At 40.7% G+C, this 19,579-nt stretch overlaps 1 protein-coding gene across 2 annotated transcripts in view; it reads left to right on the forward strand.

Annotated features, from left to right (window-relative positions):
- LOC124553803 (transcriptional repressor NF-X1) overlaps positions 1–19,579 on the forward strand; it is a 285,701-nt gene that overhangs the window by 122,587 nt on the left and 143,535 nt on the right. For both annotated transcript variants that reach the window (XM_047127780.1, XM_047127781.1), the window contains exons 11-12: positions 12,747–12,996; positions 18,464–18,627. In XM_047127780.1, coding sequence (XP_046983736.1) covers positions 12,747–12,996; positions 18,464–18,627 — 414 coding nt within the window. The remainder of the gene's footprint in view (positions 1–12,746; positions 12,997–18,463; positions 18,628–19,579) is intronic.

Below are 19,579 nucleotides of genomic sequence, written 5' to 3' on the forward strand. Positions count from 1 at the left end.
GTATACCATGCACATGCGGAAAAGTTTGTCGGAATGACTCGACGATCCATTAACACCAGGATCAAAGAGCATAAGCGACATTGCAGGTTGGGGCAGGTGGAGAAATCGGCTGTGGCAGAGCACGCACTGAATGAGACCGACCACGTAATAAAATTCGCCGACACGGAAGTTCTGGCTGTAGAGAAGCACTATCACACGCGCTTGTTCAGAGAAGCTGTAGAAATTCAAAAACACGCGAATAGTTTGATCAAGAAAAAGGAAAGCCTTAAGGTAAACAGATCCTGGCTTCCCGTACTGCAGGAAACGACCGTCGCAGGTAGCAAGAGGAGAACCACACTGGAAATGACCGCGGAGAAACCCTCGGACGTTGGCACGCCAGGTACATGCAGTCTGCGGCCGCGAGCTCGGCTCCAGTTCACCACCGGCAATGGAGGGTGAAGTTTTGACAATGCCAGCCACTCATGCTGGCGAAACGTCAGAAAAATCATTAGATGAATGTCGGCCAAAGAAACCGAGACTGAAGCCAATAGGCAATTTGTCAATTATTTTGTTGTTTACCAAAAAATCACGAACAAGCGTAGACGGTGAGCAGGAGCATTAACGTGGTTTTGTTTTGGTTCTTGTTGTTTTCTTGAGATTGCCTCACGTGAACTGTGCATAACTTCCAGGAAGTATTTCTTATTGACCATACAACCATAAGGCAGGAACTCATGATGCACTATCCCAGTCTAATTGAAGAAAACTGTGTGAAGAACCTTCACATGTGATCGAACGTGTCGAATATTTTTCAGTCTTAGCTCTTCAGGCAGTTCCCATTGGGACATTGGGGCCTCAGTTTTGACATCTTACCCACAATTCCATGTTTCGTCACCTGTTATAAACTCCTTTAGGAGTTCTCAGTTGTTGTTGACTTCCTTCAGCAGTCCCCCCCCGAGTGATTACTACGCTATGTTGGTTTTGGTCAAAATTCAACAATTTTAAAACACTTTGCTGATACATGTTTCATGACCTAAATATCCGAATAGAATTGCATGGCGTGAGCCAAGGGATATGTTAACATCATCAGCACCTTCCCTGATGGTGATTTGGTGATTTTCCAGAACAATTTTCTTCACTTCTTCCACATTGTCATCAGTAATTCATGTGCTAGGGCATCCAGGACCGCCATTTTCAACATCCTTTTTGACCACTTGTAAACTCTTGTCTTACACATTGTAGATTCACCAAAAGCCACAGTCAACATTTCATACGCTGTGCTGCACTTCATTCCAGTTTTTTGGTGAAATTTAATGCATATTCTTTGATTTATCTTTCTCAAAAACATATATATCATTTTCGACTGTCAACAATGAACTATATATTCATAAAAGCTGAAAATGTGAACATATGTACCGAAAACATCTTTTTAAAAACAAATTGAAAATCAGGTGTAGAAAGCCTGCGAAATTATAAATTTCCATTATATTTTTATCACATCACCTGTTTGGCTTCAGATGTTTCTGCTCATGTCAAGCAATTCCCATAAATTGTGGGCTGATGGTTTGTGAAAGTAGAGCTGCCATCCAATAGTGTTGCAGATAACCTCCATCACTTTCAGATCGAGCGAATTTGAAGGGAAGATGTCAGTGTTTGTTGACTCTCGTGTTCCTCAAACACCAGGCCACAATTCTCACTGTGTGACATGGACATTTATTGGGCTGAAAGATGCTATTGCCATCAGTGAAGACATCTAGCAATAAGGGATGCATGCTGTTGGCAATAATGTTCGTGAGTCCATGACTGACATGGTGCTTTTGATTACTATAACAGGACCCTAGCACGGCCTGGTGAGTGCCACCCGTAGCATAATATCCCCTCTAGTGGCAACTGTTCAGCTGGATGGTGGTGTATCAGGACACAATCATCAACCGGTGTAGGGCAAGGGTAAGCCAAAAATTCACCCCCAACATAGCTATACATTTTATTGCAATACAGATAAGACACATATGTTAACATCATTTTTCTTTCAATATGGCGACCTTGCCTTTCAATGCACTTAACGCATCATTGCACAAGCTTCCTGACGCACTAAGAAAAGAAGCTTCCCGGCTGAGCAGTGAGCCACACATGCACCACATCCTTCATTTCTCAGTCCGAGGTGAGTCAGTGGCCTGTTAATACAGTTTGAGTGAAACTGACAAGTTGCAGTTGAAAGGGGGGAAAGATCAGGACTGTACGGTGGGTGGGCTGTTACTTGAAACTCGTGTTCCCGCAGTGTGGGCAGAGGTATGTAGATGGGCATTGTCGTCCAACAACACACCACCTTTTGACAGTAGACCTCGGCGTTTTCTTGGAATTCCAGACTTTAGCCTCTCAGTAAGCACCTCATTGTAACATGCACTGTTTATTGTTGTCACTCTCCTGATTATGTTCCAGTACTGGACCTTCTGCATCCCAGAAAAGGGTAATCGTAAGTTTTCCTGCAGACCGTTCGGTTTTGAACTTTCTCTTGCTGGGCAGTTGTGGATGTTTCTCTGCCATGCACACTCTGGCTCGTAATGGTGGATCCGTGTTTCATCACCAGTGATGATTCTGTCTAAGAAGGCACCAAGTTCAGTACCAAAGTGATCCAGATGCTTTTGACAGATGTCCGAGCACGTTCGTTTATGCATAGCTGTGAGCTGTTTGAGAACACATCTCGTACAGACTTTATGAAACTCCTGACTGTTGTCGACGATTTTACGGGCAGAACTGTGACTAATTTGCAGACAATGTTCCATGTCATCAAGTCACTTGCCTACCAGTACTGTGTCGTGTGCACTCTAAATGTTGTTGTCATCATTTGTGACCGTGGATCATTGCCCGGCTTCTTTCTCACGTGTAGCACTTACGCGATCATTTCTGAATTTTGTAATCCAGTCATAGACACTCCATTGCGGTATGATACTGTTCCCGTATTGTGCTGGAAGTCTCTGATGAATTTCAGCACCCGATACACCTACCAATCACCACTCATTGTACCTATTGGTTGCAAACTTCTAATGGAACAGCCGTGGTCAGTCTGCAACAAAAGGAAGACAGATGGAGGAATTAGACTCAAACTTCCATAGTGGGATCACAACAGCGTAACAAAAAAATAAATTAGGACAGAAATCAGTATGAACAGGGTAAGAAGTGTTGTCACAGTATTGCGGAAAATATTTGTACTTGCCCTCATAGGACACGTGATTTGTCTAAGCAGGTGACACATTACCATTGATCCGTGTTCGAATCTCAATGAACCTGTGTGCACTGCCGTTGTAATTGGTGATGTCATTGTGTCGGTATAGGAACACGTAGGGGTCATCTGGTGTGGAGCTGCACGTTCAACAATATACGCCGAATGGTGTGCTCCTAGGCATTTATGCCTACACTGGCCTCATACTCGGTCATCAGATGTGCCACAGATCTCCCCTTATCCTGCTTTACAGGGGGTCGAGCCTCTGACATCCACATTGTATGGTGAGGGGTGGACACCTGACACCTTGTCTCGTCGTGGTTTCGCCGTCCTTCGACAACTTTCCACAGCTGTTCGCAGTAGTAGTAAGCAAACAGCTGACAGCGCCGTTTTATAGATATCTGTTTACAAACACTGGGCCAAAACAATCTGTCCTTCGTCAAGGTAGCCTAATCTGTGGATTTATGCATTCGCTCCCCATTCATCCCTGCTCTGGTCATTTACTTTTCTTGGCATATTGCGTGCCTGCAGAGTTACCAGACAGTATTCAGTCCTACAGTGGGCAGTGCTGACGGTGTTCTCACTCATTTGTGTATGTAGTCTCAACAAATTACGAGACAGACTGGCCAGTACTTACCTTCAAGGGGTGAAATGTGTAGCACTGCTTGTAGTTAAAATTTTGTGTTTTTGATGATCCACAGCCTCCATATGCTTAATAAACATAAATGTGGTCCTTAGTAGGCTGTAATAGGATGTTTATTTAATTGTGTGATCAGCTAATTTTGAGTAAGTGTCATTGTCAAAGCACCTGTAAAACCGATGTGGAAAAGTACAAGAGAATAACACAAAAAAAAAAGCTTTAGTGCAAAGGAAGTGCACCATTTGCGACGACAAAACTCAGTGCGGACATGGCGTCTGCTGACAACAAAATGTGTCAGTGGCTCTTGGATGAAGTATTTGAACCATTAACTTTCCCTGCTTGTGTGTTCACACAAATTAAGTGATGTAGCTGTTGGCTGACTACATCACGCATCCTCTGCTCTTGAACCTCTGCTGTTATTGTCTGACGAGATCATGTAACGTGAGCCTTGATTGGTTGACGAGATCATGTAATGTGAGCCTTGATTGACTGACAAAAGCACGTCGCGCAGCACAATCTCGATTTCAGTGCTTCTGAAGCTACCGTACTGCATTCGGTGGAATTCGTATTTATACTTTCGTAATACCAAACTATGCAGTGTACACATCGCTGCGCATCGAAGATCTTTCCAAAATACTTTGTCTTTTGCCGTGTTTTTCCTAAAGTATTGGGAAATGGTACCATTCAAAGGATTGATATGTTCTACAGCTCTGAGGAAAAGCATATTGTCACTAATGTACTAAAGCAAATTTTTTACTGGGAAATACAGGAATATTTTGTCCTGTCTGCATATACAATCTATCTACCCTTTATTCCCCCCCCCCCCCCTGCCCCTCCCTCCCCACAGGCTAATCAACAAAAACTGTGAAACTTGTCTCTTCTTGACCTCATCTCCCTGCAGCCTTACACATTATTCACAATGTTGTTGCCACGATTCTGTGGCTGCTGCAAACACTTCTTTAGAAGTCTGGTTTGACCACTAGAACATCACATATGTGTCTCATCCAAGAAGTTCCACTCATACCAGGTGTACCGGTATGAAATGAGCGTTTTTTTGTGAAAATGAAACACTAATTTTGAATTTAAAAGTAAAAACATTTTATTCAAAGTACTGACAATTGCTTTCTATACATTTTGACCACCTTTCTGGCAATTTGTGGACACCACGCCAATAGAAATGTTCGTCTTTTGAAGCAAACCAATCAGACACCCAATTTTCGACTTCTTCGTAGGAATCAGTGTTCCTCAGCCAATGTATGTCCCATTGCTGAAAACAAATGGTAGTCGGAAGGGGCCAAGTCTGGTGAATATTGCGGATGGGGTAGCAGTTCCCAGCCAAGTGTTTTGATTGTACCCTGAACCAGTTTTGCTTTCTGTGGAGGTGCATTGTCGTGTAAAAAAATTACTTTGCCACGTCTTCTGGTCCATTTTGGTATTTTTGATCAATGCACAGTTCAAATTGATAATTTGTTGTCTGTAGCAATTAGTATTCACAGTTTCACTTGGTTGTAGAAGCTCGTGATACACCACACCTTTCTGATCACACCACACATAGAGCATTGTCTTCTTGCCGAATCGATCTGGTTTTGAAGTCGATGTTGATGGTTGTCCCGGATTAACCCACGATTTTTTCCATTTAGGATTCTTAAAATAAATCCATTTTTCATCACCAGGAACAATTCGATGCAAAATTGATTTTCTTTCATGTCTTTGAAGCAAAATTTGACAAATGGTTTTTCAGTTTTCCATGTGTCTTTCATTCAATTCATGTGGCACCCATTTTCCACACTTTTGGATCTTTCTCATATCTTTCAAACGGTCAGAAATTGTTTGCTGTGCAACATTTAGCATTGCTGCCATTTTCTTCTGACTCAAAGTATCATCTTCATCCAATATTGCTAGCAGTTTGGCGTCTTCGAACTTTTTTGGTGGTCTTCCACGTTCTTCATTTCTTACATCAAAATCATTATTTCTGAACCACTGAAACCATCTTAAGGATGTTGCTTGTGATAGAGCACGATCACCATATGCCTCGACAAGCATTCGATGTGACTGTGCAGCACTTTTTTCCAAATGAAAACAAAATATTAATGCTTTCTGCAAATCATCACTTTCTGGTACAAAATTCGACACTGTTAACACGATGAAAACATATGATGTCGTTTGTTCCATGACTTGATGTATGCTAAATATCTTTGACAGATACCATACCAACCAAACAAAGAAAAAAAAAGGCTCGTTCACAACAATTGTTCCCTATCGACACATTTGTATCTTAAAGCTCATTTCATACCGGTACAGCTGGTACTGTTATCAAATGTCAACGTTACCTAGCAATATACCATGCGTACACCCTTGCAGTTGTCTGTCAGCACTTCTGGCACCCATCTGGAAGACACTTTTTGCTATTTTAATTATAAAGATCAGTCCTCACTCTCACCGCTGCCTCTACAGTCGTGTGCACTGTACAGTGGTGCCATATCTGTTGCACATTCACGACAAGTGCTCACGTATTTTAAAACAAACTCCATGTTTCTGTCACTTTGCAGTCCTGAGAAAAAAAATTGGAGGTAGCCTAACTAAAATGCACCTCATGCAAAATACAGTGGACATTGGATGTAGATCTATTCATGTTTATTAACAGTAATTTCCTTTTACAAAATTATTAAGGCTTTCATGGCCACTTGTTGGCTCACTGCCTGTTGGCTTCTTTCTCGGGTTCTTCAGCCAATGTGTGTTTGACGATTTTTCTGACGAGTCGTCAGCACAAGTGGTGGTCATTGTCAAAGCTTCACTCTCCATTGCTCGTGGTGGACTGGAATCGCACTCGTGGCCACAAATTGTATGTACCTAGTAAACTGACATCCAGAGACTTTACCCTGGTCATTACCACTGTGGTTCTCCTCTTGCTGCCTGCTACGGTTGTTCGGTGCAGCACAGGAATCCAGGTTCTGTTCGCTTTGAGGCTTTCTTCTTTCTTGTTAAAGGTGTTGTCGTGTTTGCGTATTTCTATAACTTTCCTGAACTATCAGGTATGATAGCCCTTCTCTGCAGCGAGAACATGGGTGTCAGAGAAATGTACTGTGTGCTCAGTGTCACACATTGTGTTCTCTGCCATGGTGAATTTCTCCACCTGCCCCAACCTGCAATGCTGCTTATGTTTTGTTTTCTTGGTGTTGATTGATCGTCCACTCGTTCCAACATACTTTTCCATATGTAAATGGTACTTGGTGTATTTCCAACATTGCAAGTGGCTCCCTTTTCTCCTTTGCTGATCTGAAACACTCTTTGGTCTCTCTTGTCGGTTTAAATTAGTCTGCCACTCTGGGAATATATGGCAGAAAGGCCAAACCCGACATCTCACTTTCCAATGTGTCACCTCGCTGAGGGTTTGGGCCTGTGATACTTATTATACAGGGTGATCAAAAAGTCAGTATAAATTTGAAAACTGAATAAATCACGGATTAATGTAGATAGAGAGGTACAAATTGACACACATGCTTGGGATGACATGGGGTTTTATTAGAACCAAAAAATACAAACGTTCAAAAAATGTCCGACAGATGGCGCTTCATCTGATCAGAATAGCAGTAATTAGCATAACAAAGTAAGGCAAAGCAAAGATGATGATCTTTACAGGAAATGCTCAATATGTCCACCATCATTCCTCAACAATAGTTGTAGTCGAGGAATAGTGTTGTGAACAGCACTGTAAAGCATGTCCGGAGTTATGGTGAGGCATTGGCATCGGATGTTGTCTTTCAGCATCCCTAGATATGTCGGTCGATCACGATACATTTGCGACTTCAGGTAACCCCGAAGCCAATAATCGCACGGACTGAGGTCTGGGGACCTGGGAAGCCAAGCATGACGAAAGTGGCGGCTGAGCACACGATCATCGCCAAAACGACGCGCGCAAGAGATCTTCACGCGTCTAGCAATACTTTTTTTTTTCCTCCTTAATAAAACCCCATGTCATTCTAAGCATGTGTGTCAATTTGTACCCCTCTATCTACATTATTCTGTGATTTATTCAGTTTTGAAATTTATACTGACTTTTTGATCACCTGGTATTTTAAATGTTGAAATAAAAGATGGAAAAATATTATGTAATTGGACAGGTGAAAGATCTACTCACCTTGTTGCAGCATGAGAAAAAAAACACACAAATTAAGGAAATCTGCAAGCTTTTGGAGCCAGTGGGTCCTTCTTCTGGCAGAAGAATAGAAGGGGAAGGAAGAGGGATGAAGGAAAAGGACTGGCAAGGTTTAAGAAATGTGGAGAGCTACAGAAAAGTCGCCTGGAACTGTGGGTCAAGGAATACTTACAGGATGGGCTGAGTAGGAGAAACTTCCCTTTTCCTTGATTCATCTTCCTTCCCCTTGAGTCCTTTTATCAGCAGCAGCAGCAGTCAGTGACTCCGAAAGCTAGCGTGACTCCGAAAGCTTGCACCTCTCCTTAACTTTTATGTTTTTTGTCCTGTTGCCACTTGGTGAATAGATTTTTATGTAACCAATTATATTATATTTGGAAAAACATAAAATGTACAGTTGTTAAGTAAATTTAATTAAAAGCTGTATAATTAAAAATTGACAAAATAATAGTACTACATTGTAATACAGAAGTGGTAATGTGCGAGGATTCGCAAAGTTTGCAAAGAATTTTTAAGAATACAACGTTCAGTATTTTGAGTAATTAAAAAACATGTTATTTTAGTGAAATGGTTAATATCCGACTTCAGAAAGAATTACATTTCAACATTGAAACACTCTGCAACGCAAAAAAAAATTTAATGTAAATGACTTACGAAATATAAAGTTTTTGAGGAAAATGAATCTTTTGTTGGGTAGTGGAAAATGAGGGCTTTAAAATAAGCTGAGTCAATCCAGAAACAAACAGTTTTTAGTAGAATTGAATTTTGATGTGCACATTTTATTAATATTTCTATAAAGAAATTGTTTCCAACTGAAATGTTTGCACTATTGTTATCAGCAGATTATGAATAATGAGCTTTGATTAAATACCGCATCGATAAGAATTTAGTAACAACAGTATATGCAGTATTTGACCAGAAGTATCTGGACACCCGGTAGTGGGCATTGATGTGGGTTTGTGTCATGCCTTTGCCTTTATGACGGCTGGGACTTCGCAGGGGACACTTTTAGTGAGGTGTCAGAACATCTGCAGAGGAATGGCAGGCCAACCAAATCCAGTAGATCTAGTGATAGTGGACCACGAGTTATCCCAGCAAAGTTGACGTTCTGAGTCATCCCAGTGGTGGTCTGTAGAGTGCAGGTAGAGACTGGGAGGCCAGTCCATTTCTGAGATGTTACTCTCAACAAAGTATTGGCTCACAGATGCTGCATTAAAACAGAGTACATTATCATTCTGATACATTCAACCTTCATTTCTGTACTGAATTCAGTCCAGAATGCTGTAAAATGTGGTCGTATCCTTCTGCATATAGCATATTCTTAAGGGGATACGGAATCGGATTTTGGGTTAAAAAATCGAATTTTTTTTTATTGGCGTATTATATTCTGCCATGTTTCCTCTTTAAAATGACGTATCATACATAGCTCTACTACAATTATAACTATTTTATTTTTATATATTTGTGAGATCGGGTATTGCGCTTTAGTTATACACGTCTCTCGTGGCTGACCATGAACTTTTTGGCAGTACCTTTAAAGTGACATGAATTCAAATATCCCGGTTTCCAGCGACTATTTATACACTAGTTGCCCGAAAATGTTTCTCTCTGGTTTCCTCAAGTTACTCTTTGACTTTGTGGCGGGACTGTTTTGTAAACAGTGTGATATAAGAAAGTAGTTGTTGTTGAGTTATTTCGTATTTAGTGCTTCATTTTTCGCAGTGAAAATGCCTAGAGCTAAAGCAAAAGTATTTAAAAAGCGTGTGAACTGGCAAAAGAAAAGAAATAATGATTCATTAGCAAAGCAAAGCAGTTCATCATCATCACTGTTGGAAAATGTGAATCCACTTATTACTGATTTGCCGAACGAACTTACACCAAATGAAAACAGTGCTTCTCATAAAAAATCATAAAAAACTAAGAGATTTGGAAGAGAAATATAATTTACTTGATAGAGGGAATGAAGTTTTTGAACTCATTGATACGAATATATTGTGTGAAGCTCTTGAAAACAGTTTGTGCTGCAAGAAATGTCATGGAAACGTTTCTCTGAAAGTAGAATCCCATGTTGGCCTGGCTGCCCAGTTTAATTTAATATGCAGTGTTTGTAAATACAGCTGTAAGTTTCCAAGTTCGGTTTCAGTAACTGTAAATAATGGATACAAGAAAACTGAACTTTATAGTGTAAATATTAGGTTAGTTTATGGATTGCGAGCAATTGGTAAGGGCAAAGCAGTTGGTGATATGCTATGTGGTGTTCTAAATCTTCCAAGTGCACCTTCAAAGTTTGAAGCTTACAATTATGTACTAGGATCTGCAGTTGAAGATGTAGCACAGAAGTCAATGCAGGTTGCTGTGGAAGAAGCAGTGGAAGAAAATGACGGCAGTCGTGACCTCACAGTGGCGTTTGATGGCACGTGGCAGAAAAGGGGCCACACCTCCAACAATGGTGTTGTAACAGCAACTAGTGTTGATACTGGCAAGGTTATTGATGTTGCAATAATGTCTAAATACTGTAGGTGCACAGGCAGGCTGAAAAATGAACACAGTGATGACTGTATTGCTAATTATTATGGTAGTAGTGGTGGCATGGAGGTTGCTGGGGTGAAGAAAATTTTTCATCGCTCTTCACAGCTATGTCAAATATCTGGGAGATGGTGACTCTAAAGCATTCAAAGAAGTTTTGGAAAGCAAACCATATGGGAACAGTGTAAATATAAGCAAACTTGAATGTATAGGACATGTGCAGAAGAGAATGGGTGCCAGGCTGAGAAGGTTAAAATCAGTTATGAAAGGGAAAAAACTAGATGATGGGAAAACCTTGGATGGCAGAGGAAGATTGACTGATTCCATAATAGACCACATTCAGAACTGCTATGGCCTTGCAATCAGGCAAAATACAGGCAATCTTGAAGAAATGAGGAGAGCTATATGGGCTTTATATTTCCACACCGCATCCACGGATGAGCATCCACAACATGGTTTGTGCCCCAAAGGTGAAAACAGCTGGTGTAAATACAATAGGGGACTAACAACAGGAGAGAAATACATTCACCACCACAGTCTACCATCAGCCATCATGGCAGAAATAAAGCCCATTTTCAGAGATCTGGCTGACAGAAGTCTTCTGATGAAATGTCTTCACGGAAAAACGCAGAACCCCAACGAGTGCTTGAATAGTGTGATATGGCATCGTCTCCCAAAAACAGTGTTTGTCAGAATTAATACACTACATTTTGGTGTGTATGATGCTGTGGCAACCTTCAATCTTGGAAATATAACTAAATGCCAGGTCCTTCAAAAGTTGGGTATGTGTGTTGGTTCCCGTACGGTACGTGCTATGTTCTTTTTAGATCAGCACAGACTAAGGCATGCTGATAATATAATCAAGACATTAGTGAAAAAAGCAAGACAGGTGCAGAGGGGTGCCAAAAGAAGACTTGAAGATGATTATGAAGACTGTGAAGGGGGTATTAGCTACGGATCAGGAATGTTTTAATCTTCTTTCTCCGTTTCCCGTAAGTTTACTTTTTACTTCATCTAGGAACATTATCTCAGGTACTGGTCAACCTAGAAGTCTGAAATTTTTATGACGTAGTGACATAGGTCCCTATTACATACTGAAACAACGATTTTTTAATTACTTGATTTACAAAAGACTTAGGGGTGATAGTCTAGTAAAAAGCGATGGAAAAAATTTACTTAAAAATAAATGTACAATATCTCTGTAAGAAAATACTTTGACAATAAACTGTTGTTTCAGTATTGTTGTAACATATGAATGCACATACAGTAAAATTTTTACCTCTCTGTCTCCAGTAGTTCGTGAGAAAATGTTCCCTATAGTAGGCATATATTAACATTGCGGGGATAGGTGATTCCGTATCCCCTTAAGCGCAATAAGGGGGGGGGGGGGGGGGGGGGGGGCATTTGTGAGAGAATGTGGGGAAGAAAAGGCCTGCATTGTGTAAAGACAGGAGTTGGGTGCTACACCGTGACAATGCTCCGGATCATCGTGCCTTCTCCGTCATTGAATTTTTTACCAAATTCAAAATTCCTGTGCTTCCACAACTGTCAATTTTCCCTGATTTGGCCCCAGTGGACTTCTATCTGTTTCCTAAAATGAAATTTTCACTGAAAGGGAAGCGATTTGACTCGATTGAAGACATCCAGTCAAATACGGAGAGCGCCCTTAACACATTTCAGGAAAAAAAATTTGAGGAATATTTCCAATAGTGGAAACACCGTTGGAGTTGGTGTGTTCAGTCAGAAGGGGACTATTTTGAAGGAGATGCATCACAGTAGCATATAAGTACCACCATTGTACAATTACAAGCCCTTTCTTAAAACTTTCCAGTCACACCTTGTATGACGGTTACCAGGCAGAACAGAAGGCAATTTACATCTAGCAGCTATTAATACAAATTAGACTATGTATTCGTTTCTCCAACAGCCGAGCCAAGGTGCAGCAATTGATAATTTGGACAAAATAATATTCTTTTTGAAACACCCTGTATATTGTATAGATGTGTTTATATACTGCATGTATCGAAAGTATGTAACCTCGGCCATCTATTTATTAGCGTATCATGTAAAAAATCTGAAATAAATGAAAATTTTGGATATATTCCAGGGGCAGAAAAGGTGGCACTGTCATCAGAACTGACACTGCACTGCAGCAGAATATTTGTTACTGTTTCATTTACGCAGCTGTCAAACTCCATAGCAGCTATACCTACGAAGTGTAACATTTGCAGGGCACTGCAGGAGAAGCGGGAGGTGCGACTGCGTCGACGGCAGAGTCTGGAGGTGCCTCGGACGCTACAGAGTCCAGTCCGGAGGGGACCGGCGGGCCGGCTTCGGATACGGGTGCAACTGGGGCGTCGCGAGAGGAAGACTGTGAGGAGAAAGCCTCCGGAGAAGTAGGTTATGTGAGAACTTCGTGCCTCGATCCAGTACCTACGTGTGGCCAAGTTTGCGGCAAGCTGCTGCCGTGTGGCCAGCCCTGTAAGTATGAGGTGCCTCACCACCCCCACCACCACTGCAAGCTCGTGAAATGATTACGACTGATGACTGTAATTTTAGACAAAATAGCTCTTTTATGGAGGCTTAGTGACATCCTTTTTCGTATCCAAAGACTTTGATTTGTAGACTTAATTTTCTGTTTTCCGTGAGTTGAGACATCCAGTACTTTCAGAAATAACAATGTTTGTCAACCTAGACTGTTATTTTCAAATAACTTATGGGAATTCAGCCAGGTAACACTTTCAGCGACCACCGAGATTTCGGTGGGAAAACACCCCGCCATTTTCAAGGCAAACTGCAACAGACAGTCGACGTACATGCAAAGTTAAAACCTTGGTTCTCGGACTGATCCAGGACACACTCTGAACACTAGTGCCACCAAAGATGACCAAAGTCAGAGCTATCGATAGTGAGACTATGAATTCGCAGGTGAGGTAGCATTGACTCTGTCCCTCTGTTTTTTGACAAGGGAGAGAGCCGGATTCCAAACAGAGTTTAAACAGAAACCTTCATCCCTGTTAACGAGGTTGCTCACTAATTTAATCTCAACTGCCTCCCTAATAACACTCTCCCAATAACTGGACGTGCGTGCCAATATCTCGGTGTTATTATATAACGTGGGGTGACCTGTATCCAAGCAATGTTCGGCAATAGCAGATCTGTTTGGCTGCTGTAATCGTGTGTGCCGTTTATGCTCAGTACATTGGTCCTCCACGGTCCTGATAGTTTGACCAAGATATGCCATGCCGCAGCTACAAGGAATACGATATACACCCGCCTTACGCAGTCCAAGATCATCCTTAACGGAACTCAAAAGTGCTCTAATTTTAGATGGAGGTCGGAAAACACATTTCACATCGTATTTCCGTAAAATACGACCAATCTCGTTGGACGTGTTTCCTATGTAAGGCAAAAAGGCAGTAGACTTAGGTATCGACTCAGGATTTTCGTCAATCACCCGATGTACAGTTGGTCGATAGCGCAACGCACGTTCCATCTGTCTATCACTATAACCATTTTGACAAAATGTAACTTTAAGACGGGACAGCTCAGTTTGCAAAGTCTCAACGTCGGAAACGACATGTGCTCTGTGTACCAAGGTACGAAGTACCCCTTCACGCTGTGCCGGATGGTGACAACTATTAGCCTGTAAGTACAAGTCAGTGTGAGTACGTTTCCTGTAGACTGCATGTCCCAATGGTCCATCATCCTTCCTCCTAACCAAGAAACGGAAGGCAACAATCCTCTTCCACCTCCATCGTAAAACGAATATTCGGGTGGATCGAGTTCAGATGTTCTAGAAAGACATTCAAATTCTCCCTACCGTGAGACCAAACAACGAAGTTATTGTCAACGTATCTAAAGAAACAAGCGGGTTTCAAAGGCGCTGACTCCAATGCACGCTCCTCGAAGTCTTCCATAAACAAATTTGCGATCACAGGAGACAACGGACTACCCATCGCAACTCCATCTGTCTGCTCGTAATACTGGTCATTGAATAAAAAGTAAGTGGCTGTCAACACATGTCAGCAACAGACTGTAATTAAATGCACTTACTCACAGTCACAATTTCAGAGTGTTGTGCCATTGTCAATAACTGGCAGCTAACTATGAAACGCATCACTGTGTGATCACTCCTTTTAAGAGCAGTGTCCTGGTTTCAACCATACTTAACTGTTTCATGTGCATAATAGGACAGGATTGGTTGTCAGCCACATGAAAGGACATGAGGACCAGAGCATATAACTCCCATATGTGACATTCTGTCATGTAAATGTTTATGGTGATACTATGCTAGTAAGTTACTGAGTGTAAGCTCATTGGTGCTGCAGTAAGCAAGCATCTGTCCTACTTTCTGTAACACTTTCTTTGCACTGAAATCCGTCACTTACCACTTACTTTAATGCTTTTAAAGTGAGGCCTACAAGCCAAATTGTGCTAACACATACTAACTTGATGTATAACGTTCTTTGTTGGCCAGGTTTTTCTGTTATTGTCACTCTCTGTGCATGTACAAAATATTAATCACAAATAAGGATTGTATATACGTCAAGTTGTCACGTTTTAGTACAGCATGCTGTGTTGTCTTGACTGTAAAAACGTTGTGGAATGTGAAAAGTGATTAAAAACATTGAAAAAAGTGAGGACACATGCTTGCTCACAACACCAACAAATGGACCTACATTCAGTAAATCGTCAGTATAGTATTGCCATAAACATTTATGTGAAAGCACACCTTTTGTCCAGAACTGCATCACACATTTTCTGTTTGTACATAGTTATATGCCATGCACCCAGTGAAGACTTTGGGCACCACTGATGTTAGCGATAATCTCACTTATAATATTAGTAGGATAATGCGTGTTTAAATAATTTGTGTGTCTTGATGCTTGGTGATGGGCACTGGAGGCTTGAAACACATTGCTAACCATTGTCATAAGTTCAGCTAACTTAAACATTGTGACAGGTTGCAGGCAGCGTAAGTATATCCTTTATTATAATATAACTGTGGAAAAGTAATCTGCCAGTTCGGTTAGTGACTATCCTGATGTACTGTATTACAACTGTGTAACACATACAGTCATGACATTTGCTGGTGTGACACAGCTGTTTTTGTCATAATATTAATGTTCATTTATAATTATTTTTCTATTTAACTTACAAAATTGGTTATATTTTTTGCACTTCAAGAGTTACAAAAAGACAAGGGACCTGAATAATTGTAAAATAAATATAAACAGAGCTAAATTTCACAAATAAAATGCCATGAGCTACAATGCTTCCATGAAGACATTCCCTTGAAATTTCATATAATTGCAGCTTATCCCAATGAAACAATATTATAAAAAGGAAAGTTGCTGAGATGTGGAGCCACGGAGTCACAGATAGGCACAAGAAAAAGACAGTGACAAATAAAGCTTTCATCTCACACACACACACACACACACACACACACACACACAACTTACATTCCATCCTGGATTTTCCATTGTTTGATTTTATCCCAATGAAAGCAAGACAATACAAATTCAGTAATTCATCGATAAGAAGCAAGTTTCTCTTGCAGGCCAGTCTTATCATTGGCACTTTCTGTAGTGCACAATGGTTTTGCACAGATTCAAAAGATTTGCTCATTGTTGCATTTATCTCTACTTTCCCATGTTTTAGCATTGTTGAATACAATTACCTTTTCCTCAGAATATGACTATGTTTAAAAATTGTGACATTTATGGCCCTGATGTAGCACCAGTCTCAGAATTGGTTACTTTTATTTTGAAAAACAGTTTTATTATTATTATTATATCATCATGCCTGTGGTAGTTTTCTTTCAGCTACAGTTGTGGTGGCTTATTGGTACCATAACTAATGAAGCTATATCAGTACTATTATGAACCTGAACTTTCCGATTGTTTAAATAATGTGGGTATAGCATTCCATATCAGTTTTCTACTTTACAAATTCATAAACTGGTTTGTACCACAGTGTGGTGAACAAAACTTGAAATTATTGTGTAGATATATATCATCTTTCTAAAACTCTTCATGTGTTCTGCTGTTACTGTCTGTTTCTTGTTCTTAAAATGTTACTAGAAAATCTTAACCGAACAGTCCTATAATGTACTGTTTCATAACTCTTACAGTCCTTGGGATACCTATAGAACAACAAAAATTGGTCTGCGTTTCATTATTCATGCAACTTATTACACCACATATGTGCACTTTTGTAGAAACCATATTGCAAATCATTATAAATGATACTACAGTAGGACCTTGCTAATAAGTCCTCTGCGGACCAGGTTGGAACCCAAAAACATCAGGTTATCAGAGGAACACTTCTGTTGATCCATAACATCACAATACACAACACACCACTTTATTGCTCAATTGGAAACACTGTCTAAAATATCTTTCCATGTTAAAACATTAAGAAAATGAAAAGAATACACTAACACACAAAAAAATCTCTCACAAAAGTCTAATGTACAATAGCACCTGTACTGTAAAATACATCTGTATCTGTACAGTAATATATTGTTACTGTGAGTGGAAGTTTAACATCTGTACATACCCGTTTACAGTACTGCATTGACATGCAGCTAATTTGCACTAAACGGATTAAAACATGAGAAATCACATGGTTAAAAAAAATTGTTCTGGTCTTAAGCAGGACAAAAAAAAGTGTGTAATTTTCTGTTGCTTCGCAGACGACAACTTTGCTTTTGCCACTATGTTCCACCATTTCTTAATCCACGAAATTTCTGTTGGAGTAGACCTAGAGATTTGTTCAGTATGCTGAAGGACTATATCAAATACAATTTTAGCATATATATATATATATATGTTATACGTGAGCCGTACATTCACTGCCTTCATTGTCATCTTCTTCTTTCTCTTTCTCTTTCTCATCTGTTGTTCTAGTTACACTGTCAATGAATTGGTTGTCTGTTAATTCTGTTTCCGTTGGGCAGTCGGCATCAGCTGTATTGATCCACTTACTTAAGTCACTGGGCTCAATGTCCATTTGTAAAGACAGCATCATATATTTATGTTTAGTTGGAGCCATAATTTAGTTTTCAACAGGTCAAAATGTAAGAAGAATATTTACACAATAACACTTACTGATTAAGTTAAAAACAAACTATTTCATGCTAAAAGTGATTGAATTATCGCACCAACAACTGTCATATGTCTACTGATGCATATTGCAGCCAGTGAGCCATCGACAAGTCCAGTCCTGACTGTAGCTGCAGTCTGTACTGTTAAAACATTGGAAATGGGATGGTGGGACTAAGGGGGAAGTCAGACCAACCAAGATTGTGAATACAGTAGAACCTAGTTAATCCATTCTTCAGATATCGAATTCAACAGTGTAACATACTGAATGAGATTTTCACTCTGCAGCGGAGTGTGCGCTGATATGAAACTTCCTGGCAGATTAAAACTGTGTGCCCGACCGAGACTCGAACTCGGGACCTTTGCCTTTCGCGGGCAAGTGCTCTACCTACTGGGCTACCAAAGCACGACTCACGCCCCATCCTCACAGCTTTACTTTTGCCAGTACCTCGTCTCCTTCCTTCCAAACTTTACAGAAGCTCTCCTGCCAACCTTGCAGGACTAACACTCGTGAAAGAAAGGATATTGCGGAGACATGGCTTAGCCACAGCCTGGGGGATGTTTCCAGAATGAGAGTGTCTGCTGCCGAGTGAAAATGCCCACTCTGACGTTTTGAGGCATTCATCAAAAAGTTACTGAAGTTTTAATTCTTTTTTGTGTACCTGTTGACTCAACACTTCTGCTATTCCGTGAGTGGTCTTGTTGTTTACTACAGAATGTTTTCACATTCTGTCAGCATTGTCTTTCCCATTGTCATACATTTTTGCCACATTAACAACTTCAGTTCTCAGCTTACGTGTAGTTCAGGGGAAGACTTTCTTTTTCCGGGTGCGCAGCACAGCCACACGAGTGTGCGGCTCCGTGTCACACGGGGCCGTGCCCACCGTGTCCACTGGTGACGAGTGTCAAGTGCCGCTGCGGCAGCCTCGACAAGGAGCTGCCCTGCTGCGAGCTGACCACACGTGCCGACGACGCCCGCTGCAGCCGCCGTTGCACCAAGGTGAGCTGTCCTGTACAGACTTTATCATGTACACACACAGTTCATCCATGCAGTTTTTGTCTGTTACTGCCATTGATACCGGCAGGCTATAGGTTCCGAGACCTTCAAGAATGTTTTAATTTTGAACTGTGGTAAAATTTAACCAAAGAAATTTCTTTGTGTGATATAATTACAAATTAACAATTTCCAGATTTTTTCCTTTATTTGTACTGTGAAACCTTGCTTCTTGTCAAATTTCATGATTCACGGCCAATGAGAAATACCTTACAGGTTTTGATGAGTGAGTTTGTGAGTATGAAAATATGTGACATAAATGGCCGTTCTTTTGATTGGATTGCCTTGGAAGCTTCAATGTTTTACACTGCTAAGGGGCCATAGCTTTTAGTATGTGACATAAATTTCAACTTGATAACTATACCACCTCTAAGAAATGAGTTTTCAACAGCAAGAGAGACATCCAGGCGGACAACAGTGATTCTGCAAAGGTTCCGCTCTCACGGATTGGGTACAGAACCTTAAAAAAACAGTAGTAGTGTTTCTTCAGCCCCTCTTCCAATTTAACTATTTGCTTCCTGTGTGTGACTACTTATATCCCCTCCCCCCTGATTTTGCCATCGCTAGAAGACTGTGCAGATAAGAGGAATGGGAGCTACATCTGCAGCTCTGAATATTTGTGTTTTGAAAACCACTTTAATCCATTCAGTATGCTGGTAATCTGAAGTTAGATTTGATCTTGGCCTGAATTTTTGTCTGCTATAGGTGGACCTCACAGTTTGCATTCAATAAAGTAAGAATATAGAGGTCCATTATGACCACTTATTAGTACATTGTAGCGTGTTGTATAAACTGTGAGACAGAATTTATCTACATTACCATATATGTTCTGTAAGCAGCAATACAGTCCATTGCTGAGGGTAACCCGTACCACTACTGGTCGTTCCCTTTCCTGTTC

This window comes from Schistocerca americana, chromosome 11 (genome assembly GCF_021461395.2).
Source record: "Schistocerca americana isolate TAMUIC-IGC-003095 chromosome 11, iqSchAmer2.1, whole genome shotgun sequence".
NCBI lineage: Eukaryota > Metazoa > Arthropoda > Insecta > Orthoptera > Acrididae > Schistocerca > Schistocerca americana.